This window comes from Rattus norvegicus, chromosome 1, assembly GCF_021556685.1.
Source record: "Rattus norvegicus strain SHRSP/BbbUtx chromosome 1, alternate assembly SHRSP_T2T, whole genome shotgun sequence".
Taxonomy (NCBI): domain Eukaryota; kingdom Metazoa; phylum Chordata; class Mammalia; order Rodentia; family Muridae; genus Rattus; species Rattus norvegicus.
Window position 1 is genome coordinate 24,232,611 of NC_141534.1, and position 26,148 is coordinate 24,258,758.

The window sequence follows — 26,148 nt, forward strand, 5'->3', positions numbered from 1 at the left end:
CCTCTGGGCCACAGATTGGCCTGGGTGGTAGGAATTCCAGGAAAAAGGGCTGAAAGATTGCTACCTTTGTTCCAGGGTCCCACCTACAATGCTCCCAAAGATGTCGCCTCTAGGAACTGAAAGCCAGGATAATTTACCAAGTGTCTGAAGTAAAGGCTGCCGCTGAGAGTCAAAGGCAGTGGAAAGGGAACTGTGGGAGGGAGGCCTTAATTGTTCACTGTTGAGATAGAATGAAGGCTGATATGAACCAGTAGAAGGAGGTGGGGTCTGGAAGGTCAAGGAAGGGCCGAGTGTTCTAAGAGCTTTTCTAGATCATTCTATTATTAGAAGACAGCGTGGCCTGGCTGCGCACAGGAGGCCATGCACACAAGGAGGCCATGTTCCGTAGTTTACTAAGTTGCCAAACACTTATCCAAAAGCTTTAAAGAAGTTCCAAACCTAGCTACTTTTTTGTTTTGTTTTGTTTTTTGGTTCTTTTTTTCGGAGCTGGGAATTGAACCCAGGGCCTTGCGCTTCCTAGGCAAGCGCTCTACCACTGAGCTAAATCCCCAACCCCAAACCTAGCTACTTTTAAGACCTAGCTGTGCCCTGAAGTCACTAAAATAAGACCTGGGACATATTTGATGCTTGGAAATGTATACATTTCTTCTGCATTCTTCCCTTGCTTTTTAAACAGGGTCTCATGGAGCCCATACTGCTTTGAAATTAGTGTTAACCAAGGATAACGAACTTCTGATCCTTCTGCTTCTACTGCCCAAATTCTGAGATTACAGGCACGTACCCTCATGTCTGGCACTGGGGGGCAAAACACGCGTAATCTGGAGTTATGAAGACGAAATGAAGGGTTTGTGTATACAGGTGAGGAATTTAAAGAGACCACCTTCTCTGTTTTATTCAGGCCTCCAGCCCACAGCAGGTAGAACACTCCCAACTCAATCCACCCACACACAAGACCCCTCTGGAAAACACAATAAACCCAATCCTTTACCCATTTCCCTTAATTCAGTGAAGGTGATACCTACAATTAGCCATCAGAAATGAATCTGTTCTCAATCTAAAATGTACACAGAGCTCTTTAAACCATGCTTAATTCCCGAATTAAAGATAACAATGTAATGCCCTTACCTAACATGAAATATCCACTCTATGTACAACCAAAAATTCAGTAATACTCTTCCCCAAAAGAGATAGTCTTTACTCTTCCCGATATCCCATGTCTTAAATAAAATACAAAGTCAATATCTTAGGTTACATGGGAAGGTAATAATGAGGAATAAGAACATTTGATCAATATATCCACTGTATGTTCAGAGGTAATCTTAATAAAACATGGCGGTGAGGCTCTTTCTGTAACTGGTCATAGACGTGTAGTTGGTGTTTACGATCAATTTCATTACCTGCTTCTGTCTCCCCCATTCCTCAGTAAACTCTACACTCTTTTGTTCTCTAAACTGGGAGAGTGAGACACAGTTCATTACTGAAGGGTCTGAGCCTTTCATATTTCCTCCTGGACTGGGTTTCTGTAATTTCCCATTAATTTTAATCAGGAAACAAAACATGGAAGTTCCAGAACTAAGATGTGCTTCCTTGCCTCCACTCAAGTACTCATCCAGTCTCCTCTTGTTGGGCCAGATCAGTCACCCCATCAACATTGTAACCCCCTTCTTACCATGTTGACTTGGCCAACCATCTGTTTTAACTAGCAGTTTAATGGAAACATTTTAACTCCCAATTCAATGGAATTTTTTTTATTGTGTCTCTCTTTTTTTCTTTTGGTTCTTTTTTCCGGAGCTGGGGACCGAACCCAGGGCCTTGTGCTTCCTAGGTAAGCGCTCTACCACTGAGCTAAGTCCCCAACCCCCTATTGTGTCTCTTAATAGAAACATTTTTCCCCTCTGGAACTAAGATATCTAGGCCAACAGGGCATGAATTTAGAGACGGGAAGTAAAACTTTTGTTAGTGAGTCATTAGGGATGTAATGGGTGTTATAATTTCCACTCAGAACCCTTCATCCTTGGGCTGGTAACCATGAACCCTAGCTATGGAGAACATATGGGAGAAAGCATACAGCGTATCTCTGTTCTATTCCTTTGAGAGAACACCATGGCCAAGGCAATTTATATGGTAAAGCACTGGTCTATATGGTAAAGGCTGGTCTACAGTTTCAGGAGGCCAGGCTATCATCATTTCAGTAGGAAGCAGACAGGCAGGCAGGCATGACACTGAAACAGTAGCTGCAAGCTTTACAGTTTGGTCTACTGGGATCAGGTAGAAAGAGAAGGAAGGAGAGAGAGAGAGAGAGAGAGAGAGAGAGAGAGAGAGAGAGAGAGAGAGAGAGCAAGCACGAACTTGGGCCTGGCATGGGTTTTTGAAACCTTAAAGCCCACCCCAAGTGTTGCACACCTCCAAGAAGGCCACTTTCTAATCCTTCCTAAACACTTCTACTAACTGGGGACCAAGCATCGCGAAGCCTGTTTTCTTTCTAGTCGCATGCAGCCTTCTGAAGAATCTTGCCCCACCCTGCCTGCTGAGTACTTTCCTTGTAACAAGTGTTCTCTCACTTCGCCATCTGCTGCAGGATATGGGAACCTTGAGAAGGCTGATAGATTCCACAAGCTTAAGCACATTGCTGTAGGTCTTCAGGTGTGGAATGTGTAATACTGGAGCTCTGCAGAAGCAGGGTATGAAAGGAAACTTAGTCTACATCCAGAATGTCTGTCTTAGTCAGGGTTCTCTAAAGTCACAGAATTTATGGGGAGTCTTTATATAGTAAGAGAATTGGTTAGTGACTTACAATCTAGTCCAACTTCCAACAAGGATCAGCAGCAGCTGAGAATGGAAGTCCAAGGACCTATCGGTGGCTCCGTCCCATGAGGCAGGCAGGTAAAAAGACTCTTCCTTCTTCCAGTGTCCTTGTGTAAGTCTCTAGCAGAAGGCGTGTCCCAGATTATAGGTGTGTACCACCACGCCTGGGTCTGGGATTAGCTTTGTCCCAGGTGACCTTGAACTCAGAGGTCTCTTTGCCTTAAACTCCTGGGATTAGTAGCCACTTTGCCTCAAGATCTCCATACCAAGATCCAGGTCAGAAACTTGTATCTGCCCAACCTCAAGATCAGGATCAAAAGTGAGCCTTCCAATTTGGGATTATAGTTCATTCTAGATATAGTCAAGTTGACAAAACTAACTAGTCTAACAAGTCAGCTAAGACAAAATGTGCTCTTATGTGCGATGGGAGTGACAAAATAGAATCAGCTTGCCGGTAAAGTTGACTCCTGGGACTGCGACTCTGGGAAATGGCACCACATTGGGGATTCAACTGGCTGGCATTCTATCAGCATAGACTTAGGATAGACAGTAGTGACCAAAGTGAGGGGCTTTGCTGAGTAGAAACTTCTGTTAACTCACTGTATCTCTTGGTGGTTTTAGTAAGGATTGACCACATAGGCTCATGTATTTGAATACTCGGTCCCCTGTTGGTAGAACTGTTTGGGAAGGGTTACGAGGTCATGTTGGCCAGCTGGGTAGTGGCGATGTACTCAATAAAAACTCAGCTACTGTTCCAGTACCATGCCTGCCTGTCTGCCGCTATGATGGTTGCTAATAGACTCACCCTCTTAAACTTATTTATTTTGAGACTCTGTAGTCCTAGGTGGCCTTGAACTTCTGATCCTACTACCTCCATGTTCTCCAAGTGCTGGGACTATGGGTACATACCATCAACCCATGTAAGGTTTAAAGGCTGAGACCACCCTCTGGCTAGCATTCATATGGGACATGAAAATGTCCTATCCTTTGTAAACTCAGAGAAGCTCAGCCCACACACCTCTTACCCACATATCCATGTCACCCCTTTTCCCAACCATGTTCCTTCCAAGTCTCTGACCATTCACTGAACTGGTATAGTAGACACATCCCAAGCATGATAGACAGGAAGACTTGTGGCCATATTGCTTGCAATCTATGTGCATCCAGATTCACTTTCTAAAGTTCTGCCCACTGAGATGTCTCTTCGCTACTGTCTCCAGGATATAGTGTTCTGGGAAATATATCCATTTGCAATTATAATGCATGTATGTCATAGCATGTTATCCACTATACACATAGGCTTTTTTATCACAGAGATGAGAAAATGCAGTATGGCTCTGGTTTCATGCTAAGCAATTAAAAGCCTTAGATGTTATATCCTGAGACTTGAACATCTCCATTCTTCTGCATTCGGTAGACTTTAGAGTACTTTCATAACTTTTCCTGCCAGGTTTGATATGGGTCTCTGAATGTTGTAATCCCACTCGGTGGCAAATAATTTAACATTCTTTTCAAGTCTATGCAAGACGAGCACTGCACCAATTTATCAAGCAAAAGTTAAAATAAAAGAATTATTTTGGGGCTAGAGAGATGGCTCAGCAGTTAGGAGCACTGGCTGCTCTTCCAGAGGTCCTGAGTTCAAATCCCAGCAACCACATGGTGGCTCACAACCATCTGTAATGGAATCCAATGCCCTCTTCTGGTGTGTCTGAAGACAGTGACAGTGTATTTATATAAATAAAAATAAATCTTTAAAAAAAAAGAAGACAGGCTTCCGTGCAGTACAGGCTAGCCCAGAATTCCCCATGTAGCTGAGGTTGCCTCAAGCTCATCCTTCTGCCTGTGCCATTCGATCGCTAAGATTATAAGCACACAACCTCACACCTGGCCTTGTGTTTATCACGACGAGAAATAACTGAAGGGCAGAAACGGACACGACAAATGGTTTCTACATAACTCCTACCTGACGCTCTTCTATCTCCTGCCCCCATCTCTTAAATTTTTTGCATTTTTAGAGATTACAGGTTTCTAAAAGTTTAAAATGGACATTATATGGTCCTCTGGACTATTATTCCTTTCCATCTCTTTTAAAAATAACATTATAGTTGGACAGTGATGATGCATTTAATTCCAGCACTCAGAAAGCAGAGACTGGTGGATCTCTGTTTGAAACCAGCCTAGTATACAAACCTTGTCTCAAAATTAAAAAACAAAAACAAAAAAACAACAACAACCAAAATTTAAATAATAAAAACATCTCACAGCGGAAGCTGCAGTGGTTCACAGCATGTAAAATAGCATGCCTTTTCTTGCAAATACTCATTGCAAATTCAAGGTTCAAGGCCTCTGGCTTAAGACTTATGTAGGACTCCTCTTGGATGTCCTGGTGTTGCCTGTATCATGAAGATCCCATAGCTTTCTTTGGCTCTGCAGGACCAGCCCCTTCATGGGCTCCAGCAGCTCATGCACAGGATAGATGTTAGGAGTGGGCCAACTCACCCATGTGGGCCCTGGACTTGGGCCTGGGTAGTAGCTGAGGTGGTCAGCATACCAGCTCTCCCTCACCCAAGCCCTCTGCTTTACCCAGGTGAGGAACAGGGGCAGTTCTTCCTAGTGCCACAGCCACCAGAAAGGCAGCTGAGTTGGCCACTATAGAATTAGGCATATGTCCTCATAGGCTGTTGTTAATTATAATCCTAGTCATTTGTAAAGGTCTTGTCCAAGTTTTCTCATTTTTAAGATTTATTTTTAGTGTGTGGGTGTTTTGCCTGTGAACCGTGGACAGCTTGGTGCCCAAGGAAGGCAGGTGTCAAATCTCCTGGAACTGGAGTTACAGATGGTTATGTGGGTGCTAGGACCCAAACCCACATCCTCTGGAAGTACTCTTAGCCACTGAGCCACCCCTCTAGACACATCTCGTCTGATTTTCCATTATAATAGTTAGCATTTGTTGAATGGCTTTAGTAAGTGCCAGACATTAAACGCTAGGGTTTTAGACTGGGGACAAGCAGCAGAGTTCCTATTTAACATATCAAAGTAGACCTCCACTTCTCTGGGCATCCCTCAGTTCCTACCGGTTCTAAGGTGTGGCTGGCACACCCCACCCTCTTCCCTGAACTTTCCAACCCAGGGGCTGGGCCTCTTCTTCCCCAGAGGCTCTTCCCTTTACGATCCAGACATTTTGCTGACTCCATCCATCTGTATCTATATCTCTCTATCTTCGCATGCAGATTGGCAATTTCCCTGTCCACATTCCTTAGAAGCAGTGAATCCTCAAGAGCTACCCCCAAATAAATTTGCCCCTTTTTACTTTTAGTTTTCAGTTTTCTTTAAGTTGGCTTATTCTTCAGTGGAGAAAACCTATACAGTAGAGAAAACACAACATTCTTTATGCAATTCTAACCCAAATGCCATGATTGAAAAACTCTTCATTGTTAACTACCCCATAGAATTGGGTCTACCTTACCTTAAACATACAAGATGCACTAGCATACACTGGGAAATCATGAGAGCAGTCTACAGCCTAGATTTATTGGCAAGATTACTTTTCTCCGTTTGAATTCTTTTCCCCAAACACCTGTGTGCACATTCTCGCTAATGTCACAGCTTTGACATCATTGAAGCAGTAAAGGGAGTGGGCAGGGTTTCCAGGAAATCCAATATTCCAGTTCTGGCCTGCATTGGGATTCATCATCAGGCTGAGTAAAGTATTCGCTCAACTCTCCTTGCAGTTAACAGCCATTTTGATAACCAGAAGGGATGATGGGAAACTTGGGTGAGAGTAGGCAGATGAACAGTTTGAGAAGTCAACTTATGTCATTTAATGCCCACGAGGACAGTACAGCCTAGTCACTGCCACACAATTCTCCTCTAACAAAACTCTAATCATCAGAAGCGGCTGCTTGCCTTGCATTTCTGAAAGCAGAAGTAAAGTTAGAAAGCCATGTGGCTCATGGATGCTCATTCCATGAGCCCCTGGCCACCCTGTGACTGCCTTCTCCTAGGTCTCCTTGTATTCTCTATTTCCTGTCAGTCTACACCATAATAACCAGAGTTTAAATCAGGACCATTTTGGGTTTTTTTTGTATGAACTCTCTACCCTAAAATCTAATTCTATTCTCATTTCTAATTTTCTCCATTTACACACCCCCAACTCCCAATGATCCTTTTCTCTCCACCCATTCTGTTAAGAAGCTAAGTCCACAGCTGGGCGTGGTGGTACATACCTTTAATTCCAGCACTTGGAAGCCAGAGGCGGGTGGATCTCAGAGTTCAAGGCTACCCTGGTTTATGGAGTGAGCTCCAGGACTGCCAGACCTAGAGACCCTGTAAACAAACAAACTAAAAAAAGAAGCCCTGTCCTCACCCTGCCCTTCAGTGAACCATTTTCGTTCCTGTGATAGATATTAGGATGGATGGGTGTGTGTGTGTGTGAGTGTGAGTGTGTGATATATATATATATATATATATATATGTATGTATATGTATGTATATATATGTATATATGTATATATATATATGTTATTGGTTACTTTTACTATGTACAGTTTTAAAGTTACAAAGTAGTTTTTAAATACCCAAAGTATATTTTGTCACATGCCCTGTTACATGCTTGCAATCCCAACACTTTGGAGATGAGAGCAGAAGGAACAAGAGTTCATAGCTCTCCACAGCTACAAAGTAAATTTTAAGCCAGGCTAGAATACATATCTTGTCTCAAAACCTGTATTTTATGTAACAAAACATAGTCCTGTCATTAAGAACTCAAAAAAAAAAAAAAAAAAGAAAACCCAAAAAAACATTTTCTTCATCAAACCTTTTCTTATATTGCCTTATATATTTATGTTTGTGATCTGTATGTGTACCTATGTTGGTAAAAATATATTCATATATATGTGGTGCACATGTTTTGTATTAAGACACTTCTTACTCAAATGTTCCTTTTGCCCAAGATAGCTGTCCTTTGAGACAGGGTTCCTCGGTGCAGTCCCAACTGTCTGAAACTTGCTCTGTAGATAAGGCTGGCCTTGAATTGTCTCTGCCTTCTAAATGCTGGGATTAAAGGTGTGCACCATTACCATTATCACCACCACTACCACCACCAACCTCCAGCACCACGCAGCAGTCTCTTTTCCAAAGCTTGTCATTTTGCTCTGAGACCTGGTTCCACTATATGGCACAAGTGGCCTTGAACTTATGACTTTCTTCTCCTTCCCCTCCCAAATTCACAGGCTTGCCCACCATTCCTGGTCCTGAGTCTCCTTTGATTCTGAAGCCTGGCATAAATTTAGAATCCTTTGCTTGACCTGGAGTAGGTGAATCTCTTGAGTTTTGAGACCAACCAGGTCAAGAGAACGAGCGTTCAAGGACAGCCATGGCTACACAGAGAAACCATATCTTGGGTGAGGAAAAAAAAAAAGAAAGGAATCCTTTGCTTGAGTAAATCCAAATTTAACTTGTTGAAAGCTTCCCTCTCAACAATTTGTATTAGGCATTATAAAATGTCCTTTGTAAGAATAAGGAAAGCTACCAGAGGCTTAATTATTTCAGCAAATTAACCAAATGCACTAGACCTTAAAAATTAGACCGTCGGCTGGCTTCAGTCATTATTCGGTGCGGGTTGACCTTTAACTAACTGTGGTGGAGCTGAGGGTGTCCTTGAGCTTCTGACCGATTGTCTCTACCTCCCAAGTGTTGGCTTACGTGGTACTGGGAATGGAGCCCCGGGCTTTGTGGATGCAGGAGACAGTCACCAACAACTGAACTACATCCCTACACACTGGAACACTTTAACCTTAGCTACAACTCATCACATCTTGATGCAGATTGATATAGGATAATAAAATGAGGGAAACTTGTTGAAATGTGAGAGGTAACTTTACTAAATCATGACTTGCCTTCAATCTATTTATCTCACACTTCTAAAATGACATGTATTATTCAGGTTTCTCCGGAACAGCAGTTTTCAACCCCTTTGGGAGTCACATATCAGATACCCTGCATATCAGATATTTACATTATGGTTCATAACAGTTATAAAGTAGCAACAAAAATAATTTTATGGTGGTCCCTCAACATAACACGAGGGTCACAGCATTAGGAATGTCGAGAGCCACTGCTCTGGAGTAACAGAACTTTTAGAAAGAATCTATAGATATACAAAGGAGATTAACAGACTTACAGGCTGCAGTCCAGATAATACAATGGCCAGCTGTGAATGGAAAGTCCAAAAATCCAGGGGTTGCTTACCCATGAGGCTGAATGTCTGGATAAAAGATGTGTCTTCTTGGGGTTGGGGATTTAGCTCAGTGGTAGAGCGCTTGCCTAGGAAGCGCAAGGCCCTGGGTTCGGTCCCCAGCTCCGAAAAAAAGAAAAAGGAAGAGAGAGAAAAAAAAAAGATGTGTCTTCTTGCTTCAAGATATGGATTAAAAGTAGATATTCCTACTTCAAATCTAGCAAGAATTTCCGGATATAATTTTAGCAGTAAGGAAAACTATGAAAACTGTGTGCTTGTCTTCCTGGCCCACCAGAGGAAGAGGCAGAGGCAGAGGAAGAGGCGGAGATAAAGGCAGAGACAGGAAGAGCTTCGCAAGTTCAAGGTCAGCCTGGTCTACACAATGACTTTCAGGCCAGGCAAATACATGGCCAGCTATATAGCCAGTTTCAAACAGACTGGTAGACAGACAGAAAAAAAGTCTGAAAAAAATCAAAGCTCTTAGGTATGAAACGAATTATTTGAATAAAATTGGTGCAAGAAGATAGCCTTGATTTATAATTGTTCAACTTACAAGTTTTAGAAAACAATTCAATGGTATTGTTTACATATTACTTGTTTTGTTCGATTGTGTGTGTGTGTGTGTGTGTGTGTGTGTATGTGTGTATGCTCATGGACACTGTGTGTGTGTATGCTCATGGACACGTCACACTGTAAATGGGGAGCTCAGAGAACAACTTGAGGAACTTGATTTTCTCCTTCCACCACCTGGGCTGGGACTCTGGTTGCTGGCAGATACCTTTTACCCACGGAGTCATCTGTGAGCACAGGTCATGGTTGGAGTATTTTGATGTGATTGTGCTAGATTGATATGTCTTCAATAGAAATTACATTTTCTAAAAAAAAAAAAAAAAAAGTAATCTTTTCCTGGCCAGTGATGTAGAGACAGATGATTGCTCCTCGTGATAGCTTACTTTTACTGTAGGTTAACGTAAATGTTCTGAACACCGGTAGAGCAGGTAAACCAAGTTATAATGTTTGGTGGGGTGTGTGTGCCAAATGCTTCCCGATGGGATACTTCAGCTTGTGTTTATTGGGATAAATCTCTGTTGTAAGTAGAACAGTACCTGCGCTGTGTGAAAACATCTTTAGTGGATTTTTGGGAACCAGAGAAAACACCATTTGTAGAACACCGTGAGTTTAATCCCCCCGAGTCAAACAGAAGAAATAACGAGTAATTTTAGATAAAGGGAAGAGGAAGATAAATTTCTGCGCCCCACAGAGGCAGAACAGACCTTGCTCCATTTGTAATGCCACAGAAGGCCGAGCCCTTAATTGACTCAATCTGAGAGAACGTGGGGGGCTCCTCCGTGACAAGCTAAATTGGTTCTGTAGTCACAGCAGCGGGGTAGTCATGAGGCTGGGATCTGACAGACTTTAGTGCCAACGACTCAAACGCTACCTAAGCTTGACTCTCAGCACCTTCCAGCACAGGCCTCTGAGTGGACATTCGCTGTACCCTGGGATGGGTAACCCGTCCTCGGTCTAGAACTGCGCACGCGGAAACAGCAAAGTTCTTTCCCGAATTCCAAGTCCTGGTTTTAAAATTCCACCCCTTTGGTTTGGTTGCTTCCCGGCTGTTTTTGAGATAAGATTTCACACAGCACAGGCTGGCCTCAAGTCCACTGTACAGGTTAATGCACGAATTCAATGCACGAACTGCTCACGCTCTAGTATTAACGGTCCGGTTCTCGCTGGTGGAAGAAATGAAATCACCCAGCGGGTAGATCGTGGCAGGAAGCCACCGAGGCGGAAGTCCGGATTCCATGGCAGAGTCAGGAGGTTTTATTCTCAAGTTCACCACATGAACCACAGCAGGCGAGGCAGAACTCGCTGCTTCCTGCTACTCCGGGCACCGGGTAGCTACTGCACTGAAAGAGACATGCTTCAGGATACGGAGAGCGCTTGTGGCCAGCAGTTTCTAAATGTACAGTGTTATCTGAACATGCTAGCTCAGGCCTGTAATGCCAGTGCTCAGAAGACTGAGGCTGGAGACTGCCATGACTTTGGGTCAGTCTGAGACCTTGGAGTACAATATGACCTTATCTTAAGGGGTTGGGGACTTAGCTCAGTGGTAGAGCGCTTGCCTAGCAACCGCAAGGCCCTGGGTTCAGTCCCGGGGGCGGGGGGACCTTATCTTAAACACACACAGATGCGGGGGGGGGGGGGCTTATCTTAAACACACACACATGCGCGCAAGCGCGCGCACGAACAAACATGGGAGTGATGGACGTCTATTTTGAAATGCCAGTATAGGAGGCAAACTGAGTGATGCATCACACTTCTGTCCTTCTGATAATTGTCTTCATAAAACCTTCAAAATGGAACACACTCCTCCACCTTAAGTTTTGGTGAGAGCTACTCGAATTCATTTGTCCAACACATGTTTAATTGTGCCTATGTCGTATGCAAAGGACTTTTAGGAGCTGAGCATGCTGGGAATTATTTTACGGGGTAATGGGAGATAGCTAAGGACTTGGTGGTTCTAACGGAAGATGTCCATTTTTCCCTTCCCCCTCTTTTCATGATGATGCTTTGTTGTACTTGCAAAGGGAAAACTGAGTTTGCCAGGAGCCTTTCGTTTGTTGGCATAAAAAAAAGCCCTTCTGTGGTGTGACTCACTAAGTTAATAGATCAAGACTATCAGCAGCTATTGTCATATTGAGGTCGTCTGTGGTCAAATTTCAACTCCTACAAAGCAAAGTAGTCTGAATCAGAGTGGATAAGGGGACGGACTGCGTGGCTGAGGCGCCTGGCCTCTGTGACATGGTGTTGACAGGTGCCAGTGTGCCAAGCTCGTACAGGAAATCATGCCTGCGGTGAGCCCCAGACTGTCATAGCTAGGCAAGCTTGTGAGTCGATATTCCACGCTGCAACCCACCCCGCACTTTTCTCTAGATTTTTCTGTCCTTTCCACCCCATCCTCCGTGGTGTTCCCTGCACTGTGAAAGGCATATTAGAAACATCCCATTACGGCTGGGCATTCAACAGTCATTTACATGTGTACTTTGACCAGTGATGACTTTGCAGTCACCGCTGATCATTGCAGAATGGAACCTCCCTGACCAAAGCCGATAGCAGTGGCATTCTATGGGCACAAACACGGTTGTAGAGAAGGCAATTTGGTGAGCACGTCAGGTCCTCTTAGAACCTATAGAAGTTTCCTCCCTAGACCAAATGACCTCACAAGCTACAAGCTTTCGGCTAGGTTTACAATACCAGAAGTCAATTTCTTCTTATGGACCCCAACACCAAATCCAGTCAGAGAGTGGTTGTTACCCCCACGACAACCTTGACACATTGCACCAAGAGGCTCACCTTGAACCAGGGATCCACAGCTGAGTAAGACTTAATGAGAATTCTCCCCCAGCAGCCTGCATAGCACCTTCTGGAATTCTGAGGGCTGGCCAGCAAGGAGGAAAGTTCCAGTCCAGTTCCAGCTTGAACTTTCTCTGTCCTGTGACCAAGGCATGTGGTGCTTTCATCAATGGGGTATTACTATTTAGTTCCGGTCAGCAAATAGCAGCTTGGACGGTTGCCTGTGTCACTTTGGGCTCTGTAAGGTCCTCCTTAACTAACAACTTACAGAGGGGCAGCCACATCTGGCACTGAGAATTCCACACGTAACCTTTTACCCATCTATACAAAGTGACTCCATCCACTCTTTTTAGGAACTTTATTATTTGATTCGATACTAAGCCTATTTCTTCTTGTTTTTCTCACACATCGTTACTGTGGATCATGTCTCTCCTCTACATCACCCTGGCTCCCCTTCCCCATGTATCCCTTCCCATCTGGGTGTCCCCTCTTCCTACACACATGAACCATCGCACATATAAACACACACGCAAGCACACACAGACACACAAACTATACATCACTATACATATAAAAGACATAAACTTGTCTCCTCAGGAAAAAACATCTTCAGTTTTAATTATGGCTCTTAAATTTTCCCTTCAAAGTAATCTAGCTGTGCACAGACGTTCTTGCCTATAATCCTAGAGATTGGAAACCAAGGCAGGAGAATTGCTGGGAGTTTGAATCTAACCTGGATGGCTCTATCTCAAACCAGACAGTAAACAGTGAGCTCTCGAAACTAAATCTGAAGATTTTGATAAGGGTAAGGAAGGGTTAATAACATGATAGCAGTTAATAACATAAGAACTCATGATAGCAGACTTGAAGAAATCCAGGAAGAGCATCAGGGAGCCATTCTCTTACCTGGTTAGCAAGTGACTGGATAAAGAATGGTTCTCAAGACGGGCCTACAGTTTGATCACTGCTTATCCTCACCTGGCTTCTCATAGCCAGAGAGCTATCAGTGTGCCCATAATAGCACTGGGGAAAACACATTGTGAACGCGGAAGGAGACTCATTCTGTGTTGAAATTCCAATTTATTGTATATTCCAGCCCACCACAGGACCAGCAACTTAAATGTATACAGAAAAGCAAATGGCGGGTGCAAGTTTCAGTCTTAAGTGAGAGCAGAAAGGAGTTGGAACTTGTGTGGCCGGTTTGCTATTGTCTTGAGTGAATGCTGGGAGGGCGTGAGGGACCCTAGTCCCAGAGAAACGGGTGGACTTGAAAACAGGCCGATTCGATTCTTCCTGTACTCTTCTCCTCCCTCTCCTCTCTTTTTCCATCTTCTTCCCTTCCTTCTTCTTGAAATGATTTGGTCTTACCATGAGGTCAGGCTGCCCTCAGACTTGTAGTGGTTGATCCTCCTGCTAACTGGGATTACCTACATGAGACTAAACAATACGTTTCGCGTCTCTCCGGCAGCTGCATATGGCAAACAAGCACCCAGCCTTCCTCTCGCAAAGAACGCTGGGTGTGAAAATATTTCTACCAGACTTCAGGGTGAGCTGATTCTCAGAAATTGCTTATCCTTAATAAAATAATGTTTGGGGTGGGCGTGGTAACACACGCCTTTATTCCCAGCACTTGGGAGGTGGAGACAGGCGTATCTCTCGCTTGGCAGCAACTGTTCTACAGAGCAATTTCCAGGACAGCCAGGGCTGCACAGAGAAACCCTGTCTGGGTAACGAAGAAAGGAGAGACTATGAGGCCTATTTAGGCTTATCGTATTTGTGGTGGCTATTCTTGGTTGTCAACTTGACTACTACATCTGGAACGAACTGCAATCCAGAAAGGAAGGGCACAGCAGTGAAATATTTTTTGCTTGGTTTCAAGTGGGTGGGTCCACTTCTTTTCTAGATCTCTGAGGTGGGAAGACACATAAACACCTTTCATCCAGACCTTGAGTGACACGGAAAGAGGAAGCTTTGGCTTGTTGCCTGTTTGCTCCTCCCTTTCAGGCAGGTCCATCCCTTCATTGGCATCAGCACCTACCACCTCTTTGGGATTCTGGTGTCTATTGAAGACCAGCTGAGACGTCCAGCCTCGTGGCCTAAGCAACTTCTGGATTCTTGGACTTCCCACTCTGTAGAGAACCCTGACTAATACTGCACTTAAATTGGGGGAAATCTAAAGATTACAAGTGAGTAGGTGATTAAATAAATAAATATCACTAGGGATGTGGCTCTGTGTAAGAACACTTGATTAGCATACACACAGCCCTAAAATCAGTCCTTAGCTGGAACGCGCGCGCGCGCGCGCGTATACACACACACACACACACACACACACACACACACACACGGAGACAGACAGACAGAAAGACACAGTGACAGAGAGAGAGGGAAGAGAGAGAGAGAGAGAGAGAGAGAGAGAGAGAGAGAGAGAGAGAGAGAGAGAAGTTGAACTTTGCTGACTTCTCACCGGAAAGGACACAGTGCAGAAGACATGGCCTAACATCTTTAAACTGATGAAGAGAAGATTCCAGATACCCAGACAGATGTCTACAGGAACACCTTTCAGGAACAAAATGAGTTAGGTGTGGTTGACAACACCTGAAGTCCCAGCCCTTGGGAGGGGAAAACAGGAGGATTACTTATGAGTTCATGGCCATTCTGATCTTCATAGTGAGTTCAAAGTCACTAAGTGAGATCCTGTCCCAGACAGACACACAGACACACACAGACACACAGACACACACACACACACACACACACACACACACAACAGTGGTAAAGAAAAAGAAAGGTCAAGCATGGTGTCTCATACCTGTAACTCAGCATTCTGGAACTTGTGCCTGGAAGATTTCGACCAGCTAGGAACTAGAATCTATCGGGAGTTTAAAGCCACATGGGCTACAGGATAACTTTTTCATTCTCTTTCTTTCCTTATAAACAAGCAAATAATTGACTGACCGAATGAATGAATGATTGAATGAATGAATAAATCATAAACTAAAAAATGAATAAATCACAATAGGAAGATATGTACCTAACAACAAAACTTTAAAATTTATGTGGCAAGGAGTTCGAGGAGAGAGCCCAGTTGGTGAGGCGCTTGTGTTGCAAGCCTGAGGGCTGTTTTCCACCTGCAGGACTTGCACAGAAGCCAAATGTGGTGCTGATGGCCTTGCAATCCCATGATAGGGAGTCAGAGACAGGTGGATAGATCCCTGAGCTTGCTGGTTTCTCAGCTGAGGCTTCTTGATGAATTCAAGGTCACAGGGAGACCTTTTCTCAAGAAAAATGTTGGATGCTGTCTGAGGAATGACACACAATTTGTCCTCTGACCTCCGAAAGTACCAACATACACATGCAAGTGGATATACATTCTCTCTTTCTCTCTCTCTCTCTCTCTCTCTCTCTCTCTCTCTCTCTAACACACACACACACACACACACACACAGAGTCTGTGTGACAAAAACTGACTAAATTGGACATTTGTAGGACAATTCTACTACCTTACCTGAAGATTTTAATGCTCCTGTTTCAGGAATTGCATGAATGACTGTGTCAGGGAGGAGTGACACTGTTATAACCTTCAAGTCACACAGAAATTTTCAAAGTGAGCAGACATGACAGAGTTCTGATTATATTCTCTCAATGTTTCATTTTGAGACAGAGCTTTACCCTCTAGACCCTAGGCTGGCCTTCAACTCGCAATCCTCCTGTCTCAGACTTGTTCTGCATTCAGTGTTCTTCCATTGTAATTCCTTTGCCTCCTCCATGCCTGTCCCAGACGATGTCCCCCTCTCCTTGCCCTGTCCCAGATGGTGTCCCCCTCTCCTTGCATTCTCTTCACACCACATCACGAATCCTTCACGCTAAGGCCGCCTTCCTCTTTGCCCTTTCACCATACACCATGTGAATCTTAACAGTATCAGCCAGCAGATGGCTTGTTTATTGCGGTGTTGTTTTGCTAACGGACTGAAAGGACAGCACAGATGTGTTTTCCCATCTTCCTTCGAAAGACACACATAATGGAAAAGGACGATAGATAAAATGATAGACAAACTTAGTCTTTCAAAGAAAAAAGAGTTTAACACACACACACACACACACACACACACACACACACACAAACACACACCCTCCACGCGTTCCTTGACTGTATTTTCAATTTAATTTAATTTTTTACTTAATCACTTTACAGCCTGCTCACTGACCCCTTCCTGGTCACTCCCTCCCCCAACCCCTATCCCCTTCTCCTCTGAGAGGGTGGGTATCCCCACACACAGGCACTTCAAGTCTCTGTGAGCCTAGGCTCTTCCTTTCCTACTGAGGCCAACAAGGCAGCCCAGCTAGTTTTTGGAGTAGCCCCAGTCCTTTTGTGAAGAAGAGATTAAAACACAGTTAGCCCCCACTGCTCCTCGCTGGAATGCTGTCTCCCCAGGCAGTGGATGGAGTACAGCAGCTGGCTCTGGGCTCTGCCCCTCTCCCAGCCTTCCGCTGTTCTGGCCTTGGACTTTGGATGCTATCAGATGTTCTAGCCTGTCACCCCCTTTCCAGCCTCCTAGGCTTGGACGGCCCCTCCTATTTCACGGGCCTGCTGCATACACTGAATTTAATTTTGTGAATACACTTCATAAACATGTGAGGCATAACATAAATATTAAGGATCAGCACCGGTTTCCTGTTTCATTAGACCCTACTTAATTAGAGAAAGTGAAAGCCATTCACACTCTCTTAGTTGTTTTAGCTTCTTTCTGCTTCAGCCCAGCTCCCCTTCATTCCTCTGTCTCCTTAGTGCTATTTGGCATTACGGCTCAAAGAAAAAAGTCTTCTCGCTTCTAGAACACACTTTGCCCTCTAACCAATTTTTTTTTAATCTTACACCTTGAACCTAGGCCTTCTACATGCTAGTTAAGCCCTCTACCACAGAACTTCAAACCCAGCCCAAATCCAAGGACTCTTGTTTTCCTTAGTTTCTATTTTATTTGTGGTGCTGGGGATCAAACCTAGGACCCTGTGCATGTTAGGTAAGTGAGTTCTGTTCCCCGCTGGTCTTGTATAAGTTGAAGCATAGGATCTCATCTCACAGAGCAGTACTTATCTCATCTCAAAGAGCAATAGCCCTCTCAAATCACAGAGCAGTGCTCCTCTCAACTCAGAGCAGTGCTCCTCTCATCTCACAGAGCAGTGCTCCTCTCATCTCACAGAGCAGTGCTCCTCTCATCTCACAGAGCAGTGTTCCTCTCATCTCACAGAGCAGTGCTCCTCTCATCTCACAGAGCACTGTTCCTCTCGTCTCACAGAGCAGTGTTCCTCTCATCTCACAGAGCAGTGCTCCTCTCATCCTCACAGAGCAGTGCTCCTCTCATCCTCACAGAGCAGTGTTCCTCCCATCTCACAGAGCAGTGCTCCTCTCATCTCACAAAGCAGTGCTCCCCTCATCTCACAGAGCAGTGCTCCTCTCATCTCACAGAGTAGTGTTCCTCTCGTCTCACAGAGCAGTGCTCCTCTCATCTCACAGAGCAGTGCTCCTCTCATCTCACAGAGCAGTGTTCCTCTCATCCTCACAGAGCAGTGCTCCCCTCATCTCATAGAGCAGTGATCCTCCCACCTCATAAAGCAGTGCTCCTCTCATCTCATAGAGCAGTGCTCCTCCCATCTCACAGAGCAGTGTTCCTCCCATCTCACAGAGCAGTGCTCCTCCCACCTCACAGAAGTGCTCCCCTCATCTCATAGAGCAATGCTCCCCTCATCTCACAGAGCAGTGCTCCTCCCACCTCACAGAGAAGTGCTCCTCTCATCTCACAGAGCAGTGCTCCTCCCATCTCACAGAGCAGTGCTCCTCCCATCTCACAGAGCAGTGCTCCTCTCATCCTCACAGAGCAGTGCTCCTCTCATCTCACAGAGCAGTGCTCCCCTCATCTCACAGAGCAGTGCTCCTCTCATCTCACAGAGCAGTGCTCCTCTCATCCTCACAGAGCAGTGCTCCTCTCATCTCACAGAGCAGTGCTCCCCTCATCTCACAGAGCAGTGCTCCTCTCATCTCACAGAGCAGTGCTCCCCTCATCTCACAGAGCAGTGTTTCTCTCATCTCACAGAGCAGTGCTCCTCTCATCCTCACAGAGCAGTGCTCCCCTCATCTCACAGAGCAGTGCTCCCCTCATCTCACAGAGCAGTGCTCCCCTCATCTCACAGAGCAGTGCTCCTCCCACCTCACAGAGCAGTGCTCCCCTCATCTCACAGAGCAGTGCTCCTCCCACCTCACAGAGCAGTGCTCCCCTCATCTCATAGAGAAGTGCTCCCCTCATCTCATAGAGCAGTGCTCCTCCCACCTCACAGAGCAGTGCTCCTCCCACCTCACAGAGCAGTGCTCCTCTCATCTCACACAGTAGTCCTCTCCTTGCTTGGATAGCTTCAGATCATTGACAGCACAGTCATTGTCTGCTCTCCTCTAAGGACTTATGGTTTATTTTAGGCTTTTAAGTTCTTTGACTACCTTTTCGTTTCTATATAGCCCAGGTTGGCCTTAAACTCTTGGGCTTGATCCTCTTGACTCAATCTGCTGAGTACCGAGATTACCAACATGAACACGTCCACTAAAACATTTGAGCTAATGCCCTTGCCTATCTTATTCCACTGACCTTCCCAACCACTCCAGGAAATATGGCTACTCCAGCTCCCCAGCACTGGAATATAGTTTGCCATCCACAACGCTATATAGATGGGGAAGATCACGAGGTAGAGAAATATGATAAAGGAATGTTTATAGGAATAAAGTTAACAGTGCACTGTAATTATTTGTTAGGCTTAGGCACAAGCATGCAAGCAAACAGTACAGTGTGTACCCTGCACGTCGGAGGACCTGAGTACACGATCTAATAATACCTGGGTCATCACTGGTCCAAAAGGTTCTTGGGTCCGGCTTCGTCAGGATGTTGGCATGATTACATGGTTCTTTCACCTTGAAAACATAAAGGGAAAAGAACGGTTGGGAAAATTGAGTCATCACGACACTGCTTCCAGGCCTATTGTTCTAGGGTGGACGTTCCAGACCTAAAGCTTCTACAAACAGCTGTTTGTCCTAAACGGGTGTTTAGGACTCTGCTGGCTGTACCTCTGAAGTCCCATACGTGGGGAACCCTTTAAGCCTTCACACTCTGGGACTGGCGCTCATCCCACGATAGGGTAGCTGTCAGGCTGATAGCTAGATAAGTAATTGGCAGATAATTTTCCCTCTCTCCTCTGTCAGTATTAGGTACAATGCACAGACCACACAACTGCTGCAGAGGGTCACAATGTCGACATAAAAGCTGTTTCAGATCTGTCTGTAACAGAAACTGTAATTTTAGTAAATAATGCCTGTGAAAATGTATACTAATGAAGAGAACTTCAAAAGAAATTCTTCTAGCCAGGCATGGTGGCACACGCTTTTAATCGAAGCATTTAGGAGGCAGAAGTAGGAGGATCTCTGTGAGTCTGAGGGTAACTTGGTCTACAAAGTGAATTACGGGTTAGCTAGGAGCACTCAGTGAGACACTGTCTTTAACAATAATAATTAGTAAACAAAAATAAAGTAAAAGAATTCTTCTTTTGTAATTTGTAAAGGCTAATCCCAGACATCAACTTGATGACTCTAGAATCACCTGGGAGATGAGCTTTGGAACATGCCTGTGGGAGAATATCTCCATTAGGTTCATTGAAGTTGGAAGACCCCACCCCCACCCCACTGTGGGCAGCACCATTCCCCTGGCTGCCAGGAATCTGGACTTCTAAAGCTGAGAGAGTGAGCTGAACACAGGAGTTCTTTGTCTCTGCTTCTCAACTGGACACAATGTGACCAGCTGCCTCAGGCTCCTTCTGCTGTTGCTTTCCTACCTTGATGGAGAATACTCTCAAATTTGAACCTTTTCTCTACCACTTTTCTTGTAGTAACAAAAAAGAAACTAAGTCATAATTACAGTAGAATCTTTATATTCTTAAGTAATTTATATGGGCATATGTAATACTTGCTGTTTAATTTGGAGACTCTAGTACAGATTTAATTTATAATCCTAATTTTTTTCAAATTCTCTTTTGTTGAGAGAGAAACTCACTGTACAGCTCAGACTTGCCTCACCCTTACAGTTATCCTCCTGCCTCTGTACTAGATCACTTGTAGAATTTTCCAAGGAGCTGCAGGGATGCTTGGGAAGCAACGTCATCCTCTCACGATGTATAGATTTCGAATGTGTCTTTACTTAATAGAACATATCTTACAGATAAAATGGACTTAATATATTTTGTAGAAATATCTTTGACAGAATATTCTGAGATCTGGATCTTTAAACCTTTGGTCATTGGTTCGAGTTCACAATTATTTGCTTTGTCTGTTTTATCAGACAGAGTCTTGCTCAGGCTGACCTTGAACTCCTGACTCCACCTCTTTAACGTGCTGGAATTACAGGTGCATATCACCCACCCTGGAGTCAGCTCCCCTCCTTGGGCTTACACAGCATTTTGTACTTCTTTTCATTTATGTAGCAAACCCCTCACGTTTTTGAAAATTGTCCTTGTGTCTCATGGTAGCCTAACCTTTCCAGGTTGATAGGTCCTCGTCCCTTTAGTCAGTAAGTCTCTTTACTGAGGTCACTGACTTAAAAGACATCCTTTCTGCAATATGAACTAAGGGTTGATCTTGAAGGGCAGCTTCCTGGTAAAACCACCTACATCCATAAGCAATTAAAACGTCCTGACAGACATAGGTACTTAACAAGAGTAAAGAGAAGTCTATGGTTTTGCCACTTTTTACCTTTTAATCACAAAAAGTTCTCACTCCTTAAAAACTCTACCAATATGGATAATTTCCATACACAAACTGTCTTTCTAGGTTAACAGCTGTAACTACCTTGTGCCCCCCCCCCCCCGCCTTGTGACCTTTACACACAAGCATGCTATTCTTGGAGAGCTCGTTTGCTTATGAATGTTTCCACATTACTATTTGGTTTCAAAATGTCTTTTATGTGGGATAGCATTTCCTGTTCACGCCAAAGACATCAGAATCCCCGTTCTCTGTGGTTGTAGCAGGTGAGTATGAATCCCCATACAGGGCTGTTTAAGTATGAATCCATGGGCCACTATACCCAGGATTAATTAGCCATGCTCTGTAGCTGTAGATACTCCATAGAAGTAAGAAAATTCATTATTGTGGATCCTGCCATGTCTTCATGGGACTCCTGTCTCTGAAGTCAGGTCAAAACCAAAGCAATACCAAGTGCCTGAAACTTTACTTCTCTAAGGAGCAATTTGGTTCCTTTAGATAAATATTTAAGATTTCTTTAATGAGATTTCCACTCTAAGGGTAGCAAAGAGAGAAATGTAACTATTGTATGGAACTCTTAAATGTGCTACTGTGTAACATTTCAGACCTACTCCAAGGCATTCATCTTCTAAACCTGTGTTTACAGAGGTATCAACACGGAGCTAGTCTATCTCATCTTGGCTGCCACTTATTTATCTAGTCAGTTACTTAGTTTTTATAGTTCAGGATGCCCGTGAATGAATATAACAGTGATAATCAATTGAGAGCTAGAGTCTAAGTCTTTTACTATTATTATGTATTAATTATCATTGCTATTATTATCTGTCCAGCCTAGCATTTATTTTGTTTTCAGGGCTGAGGATCATACCACGTTCTGACTCTAAGCTACAGATCAGTCCCTAGAATTCAAGTCTTGACTACATAGTTCAAGCTATCACCTGAGAACTGACTTTTATATATATATATATATATATATATATATATATATATATATATATATATATATATATATATACTGTACCTGTCCTCAGACACACCAGAAGAGAGCATTGGATTCCATTACAGATTGTTGTAAGCCACCATGTGGTTTCTGGGAATTGAACTCAAGATCTCTGGATGAGCAGTCAGTAGCCATCTCTCCAACCCCTGACTTTAGTTTCCTTTTTTTCTTTTTCTTTTTCTTTTTTTCAGAGCTGGGGACCAAACCCAGGGCCTTGCGCTTGCTAGGCAAGCGCTCTACCACTGAGCTAAATCCCCAACCCCCTGTCTTTAGTTTCTTAAGACTCAAGAATAAATTCAAATGAATTCAGTGGTTCAGTAACCCATCTCTTCGGTTAATGAGTGGAACATGAGAACAATACTTGGAGCCACAGCACAAGTGTGGACAGAGGGACAATCCTCTCTTTCGTGAATTTATTCCCTATGCTGTTAACCAAAGCACAAGTAAGGTTGGACAGGCAGGGTTAGTCAGTGGGGTGATAGCTTTTGTTGTTGTTGTTGTTGTTTGATTCTCTATAAAAGCCTATTTTTCCTTACATACTTGTTTTCAATAGTAACACAGCAATCAATGATTACATATCTGCATTTCTAAGTTGTAGTCATAGCAGAAACCAGGAGTCAGCTTGTCAAGATGCCTACAATGGGTGCTTGGTGCCAAGCCAAACTATACCTTCACTTCACCTACTTAAATTTCCTGTGTGGTCCTGCAGGCGTTTGCCTTTCCAATCGAGAGTTGACAGGGGGCCAAGATATCTGGACCAGACTTCTGTGTATTCTATCCCACAGCACTCGATCAAATTCTTAAGTAAAGTTTCCTTGCAGCATGGTGTTTGCAGTCTGTGTCCAACTCACTGAGACAGCGATCAATGCGTGTTTATCGACCAAATCATTGATTTGGTGGGACTCAAAGTGCATTAAAGTCCCTGAAGTTGATGCTATCAGAGAATCTCAGTATCTGTGCTAGAAAGAACGTCACGACTTAGTTGGGTCTTCTCAATCAATAATAGATGGAGAAGGACTGTAAGGAAAGAAATGACTTAGCATTGGAAACGCTGGTAGTTAGGTGGGGGGGTGTGGTAAAAAATAAAAATACATACAACTGGAATGTGGGCTTTGAGATTATAAGGACTGGGTTAAAATTAAAATTAAGACCGTCTTACACTTAAGCACACACACACACACACACACACACACACACACACACACACACACACACACCATGGACTGGAACTTAATCCCAACCTTAATCTCCTCACTGGAAAGGATGGCCAAATTAAGAGGCAGGATAACGGGAAGGATCAAGTTGTAGGTTTCAGTGGTTGGCAGGGTTACTATGACCCATGCTCAGACCGTCAGACATGTCTACAGGTTAGTGATGACCAGGGGGCTGGAAGATGTGAGGAAGTAGAAACTGCTGATGGAAGAACTTTGCTGTCCAAAGCTCATGTCTACAATTCATTTTGGCCCTCACAAGGCAGAGGCGGGAGGATTGGCATGAGAGTTTGAGGCCATCCTGGGTATAAAGTGAGTTCCAGGCTAGCATGAGCAGTAATGTGAGACACTTTTTAAAGGTAAAGATTAATCTTTGCTGTTTATTAAAATAAGCTCCACACAAACGAGGCAGTAAAAAGGCTTCTTTACTGGACTGCACCCACTGATTCCCACCCTGGACCTTCCTCCCGCAGGTATGCATACACTTGTCTCTACCTGTGAGCTCAAATGTCACCTTTCTGTCAGCCTTTGCTGCATGCGCTGTGGAGATGAAAGCTTCCTTTCTCTTTCCTGCCTATTTTTCATCCATGGTCTGATGATACACCGAAACATAGTTTTCTCCCTTGTTTTCTTTGTGTCATCTTATAAACACTGAGTACTTAAAAGGGGCACTTGATACACAGTAGACATCCAGAAGTGTTTGCTGAATGAATTAGAATCCCTAAGCTATTAAGACGAGAATCAGAGCCAGGCACGGTGGCGTGACACCTGTAACCTTCGCACTTGGGAGGCTGAGGCAGGAGGATTACCGTGAGTTTGGAGCCACTTGAAGCTATAGTATATGATCTTGGCTTAAAACTCAAAATGAGGATGAATCAGTCAAGAACCTAGATCTCATCGAGCTTAAAGGACATGCCGACTATTCTGAGATATGGTTAGTACGTGTGTTTTTGTCTTTTTATGATACACTAAGCCTCCTAACTTTATGGGCAACGAGTGTCATGGGATGGGGTTAATTTGCAGTAGCAGAAGCCTCCATTCTTACTATCTTTCCCATAAAAGTCTGGCAGTGACAGTTGCCCATCCCCCAGGGGTCTCCCACAGAGCAATTCTCCTTTTGTTTTGTTTTCTTTCCCTTCATTTTCTTTGCAAAAACAAAACAAGACAAACAAACAAAAACTTTAGGCCCTTTCTACTATTAGGTATATCAACACATGTGGCCAGCGTATCTTCCAGAGTGTTTTCTATGGCACGACATACTGAAAAAATAAAAACAAAGCCCTCAATACCTTGAAAATTCTTCTCACAAGTTCAAGTATAATTCAGGAAATTATTAGCAAAAGAAGCTGCCCCAAGATTCCTTTTGCCCCATCTAAGGCGCATTCCTTTCTAATTGACTCTATCCCGGCTTCACGGAGAATGGGAAACCTCGTCAGGGTTCCATCCCAAAGGGCTGGTGGGTTTAAAGTACTGAAATATTTCTAGGCACCAAGACTGGCATTGAACAACTTGTACCTGAAGGCGGGAACACACGTTGAGGAGGGTGTGTCCACTGATATGGGCTACAAAGTAAGAATGGTGGCTCCTTTGAGTCACTGTTCGGCAAAGCATATGAGGAATGAAAGCGATAATGGGTGAAGCCAAAAACCAGTGTCCATTTCTCGGCCTATGAGAAGAGGAATGTTTTAAATACCTCCCATTGCAAACGACATTGCATTCCTTGATATCTTTCTCCATGAGTCTTTGTCCAGAAAGACAAAATAATAAAGGGAGGGGGAGGGAACTGTGTGGGTCTGACCCTGCAGGAGGAAGTTTTTGGCTTCCCTACAGGGGAGCTGTGTCCGATTCAAACCCAACATGGTTCTCGATTTGCTCCATGCTATAATTTATCATTTTTAGTTTTCTTTTAAGAAAGGAAAAGCCTGATACTCAAGCTTCCATTCACAGTTTAGCCATAGGGTCTGGCTTGCTAGATGTAAGTGTCAGCAAACGGGTGTTTTTTTTTTTTTTTTCTTCCCGTGATAAATGGAACTAAATATTTGCTGTTTTTCTCCTGTACTGGGCTAACTGTATAACACTTGATGGTCTGAAGATCTACAATATTTCTCATATGCATTGGCTTGATTAAAAAAAAATGCTTTCTGCAAAACTGCCTTATAATCTGGCCATCCCACGAGTCCAGTATGTTGAGTTAATTTTTCAAAGTGTCTCCCAGATGGTCAGGCAGTGATCACAGAAGGCCTTAACTTTTTAAAAAAAGATTTCTTTTTTGTGTTCGATATAAAGCACATGCTAAAGGCAATGCCTGAATAGCGCAGAGTAAGCTTTTCTTCATAAGGAGACAAACCACAAATGCACCTCTCGCAGAGTTTGGATGTAAGCTTTTTCTAACTGGGTTGGCAGTTCGACAAGTTAGTTGTCTATCTGTACAAGGGTGTTTTATCCAAAGTCTCCTTGGTATTCAGTGGGTTGATCACTAAGCTCCTGAAGAAGTAAGTGGGAGAAGCTGCAAGAGAATGGGAAACGTCTATCAACACTTGGAGAGGAGGAACGTGTCATTGAGTACCTGATTTCAAGTTTAAGAATTGCAGGGAGCGAACCCCGTTAGACCGCTTCAGCCTTGCTTCTGAAACATTCAGGGGAACAATGCCAGGCCGCAAGCAGACCTGAAGGAATCTGCTCCCTTGCAGGTTATTTTCCAGGTGTCTTATTAAGTGTTCTGGCAGGAGATTAACTGCAGCTTTTATTC

The 26,148-nt window shown here is 43.9% G+C and overlaps 1 protein-coding gene across 2 annotated transcripts in view; it reads right to left on the reverse strand.

Moving 5' to 3' along the window:
- Window positions 1-26,148, reverse strand: part of Sgk1 (serum/glucocorticoid regulated kinase 1) — a 118,409-nt gene that overhangs the window by 11,268 nt on the left and 80,993 nt on the right. For both annotated transcript variants that reach the window (XM_087551590.1, XM_087551592.1), the window contains exon 3: window positions 19,277-19,352. In XM_087551590.1, the coding sequence (XP_087407716.1) occupies window positions 19,277-19,352 (76 nt within the window). The remainder of the gene's footprint in view (window positions 1-19,276; window positions 19,353-26,148) is intronic.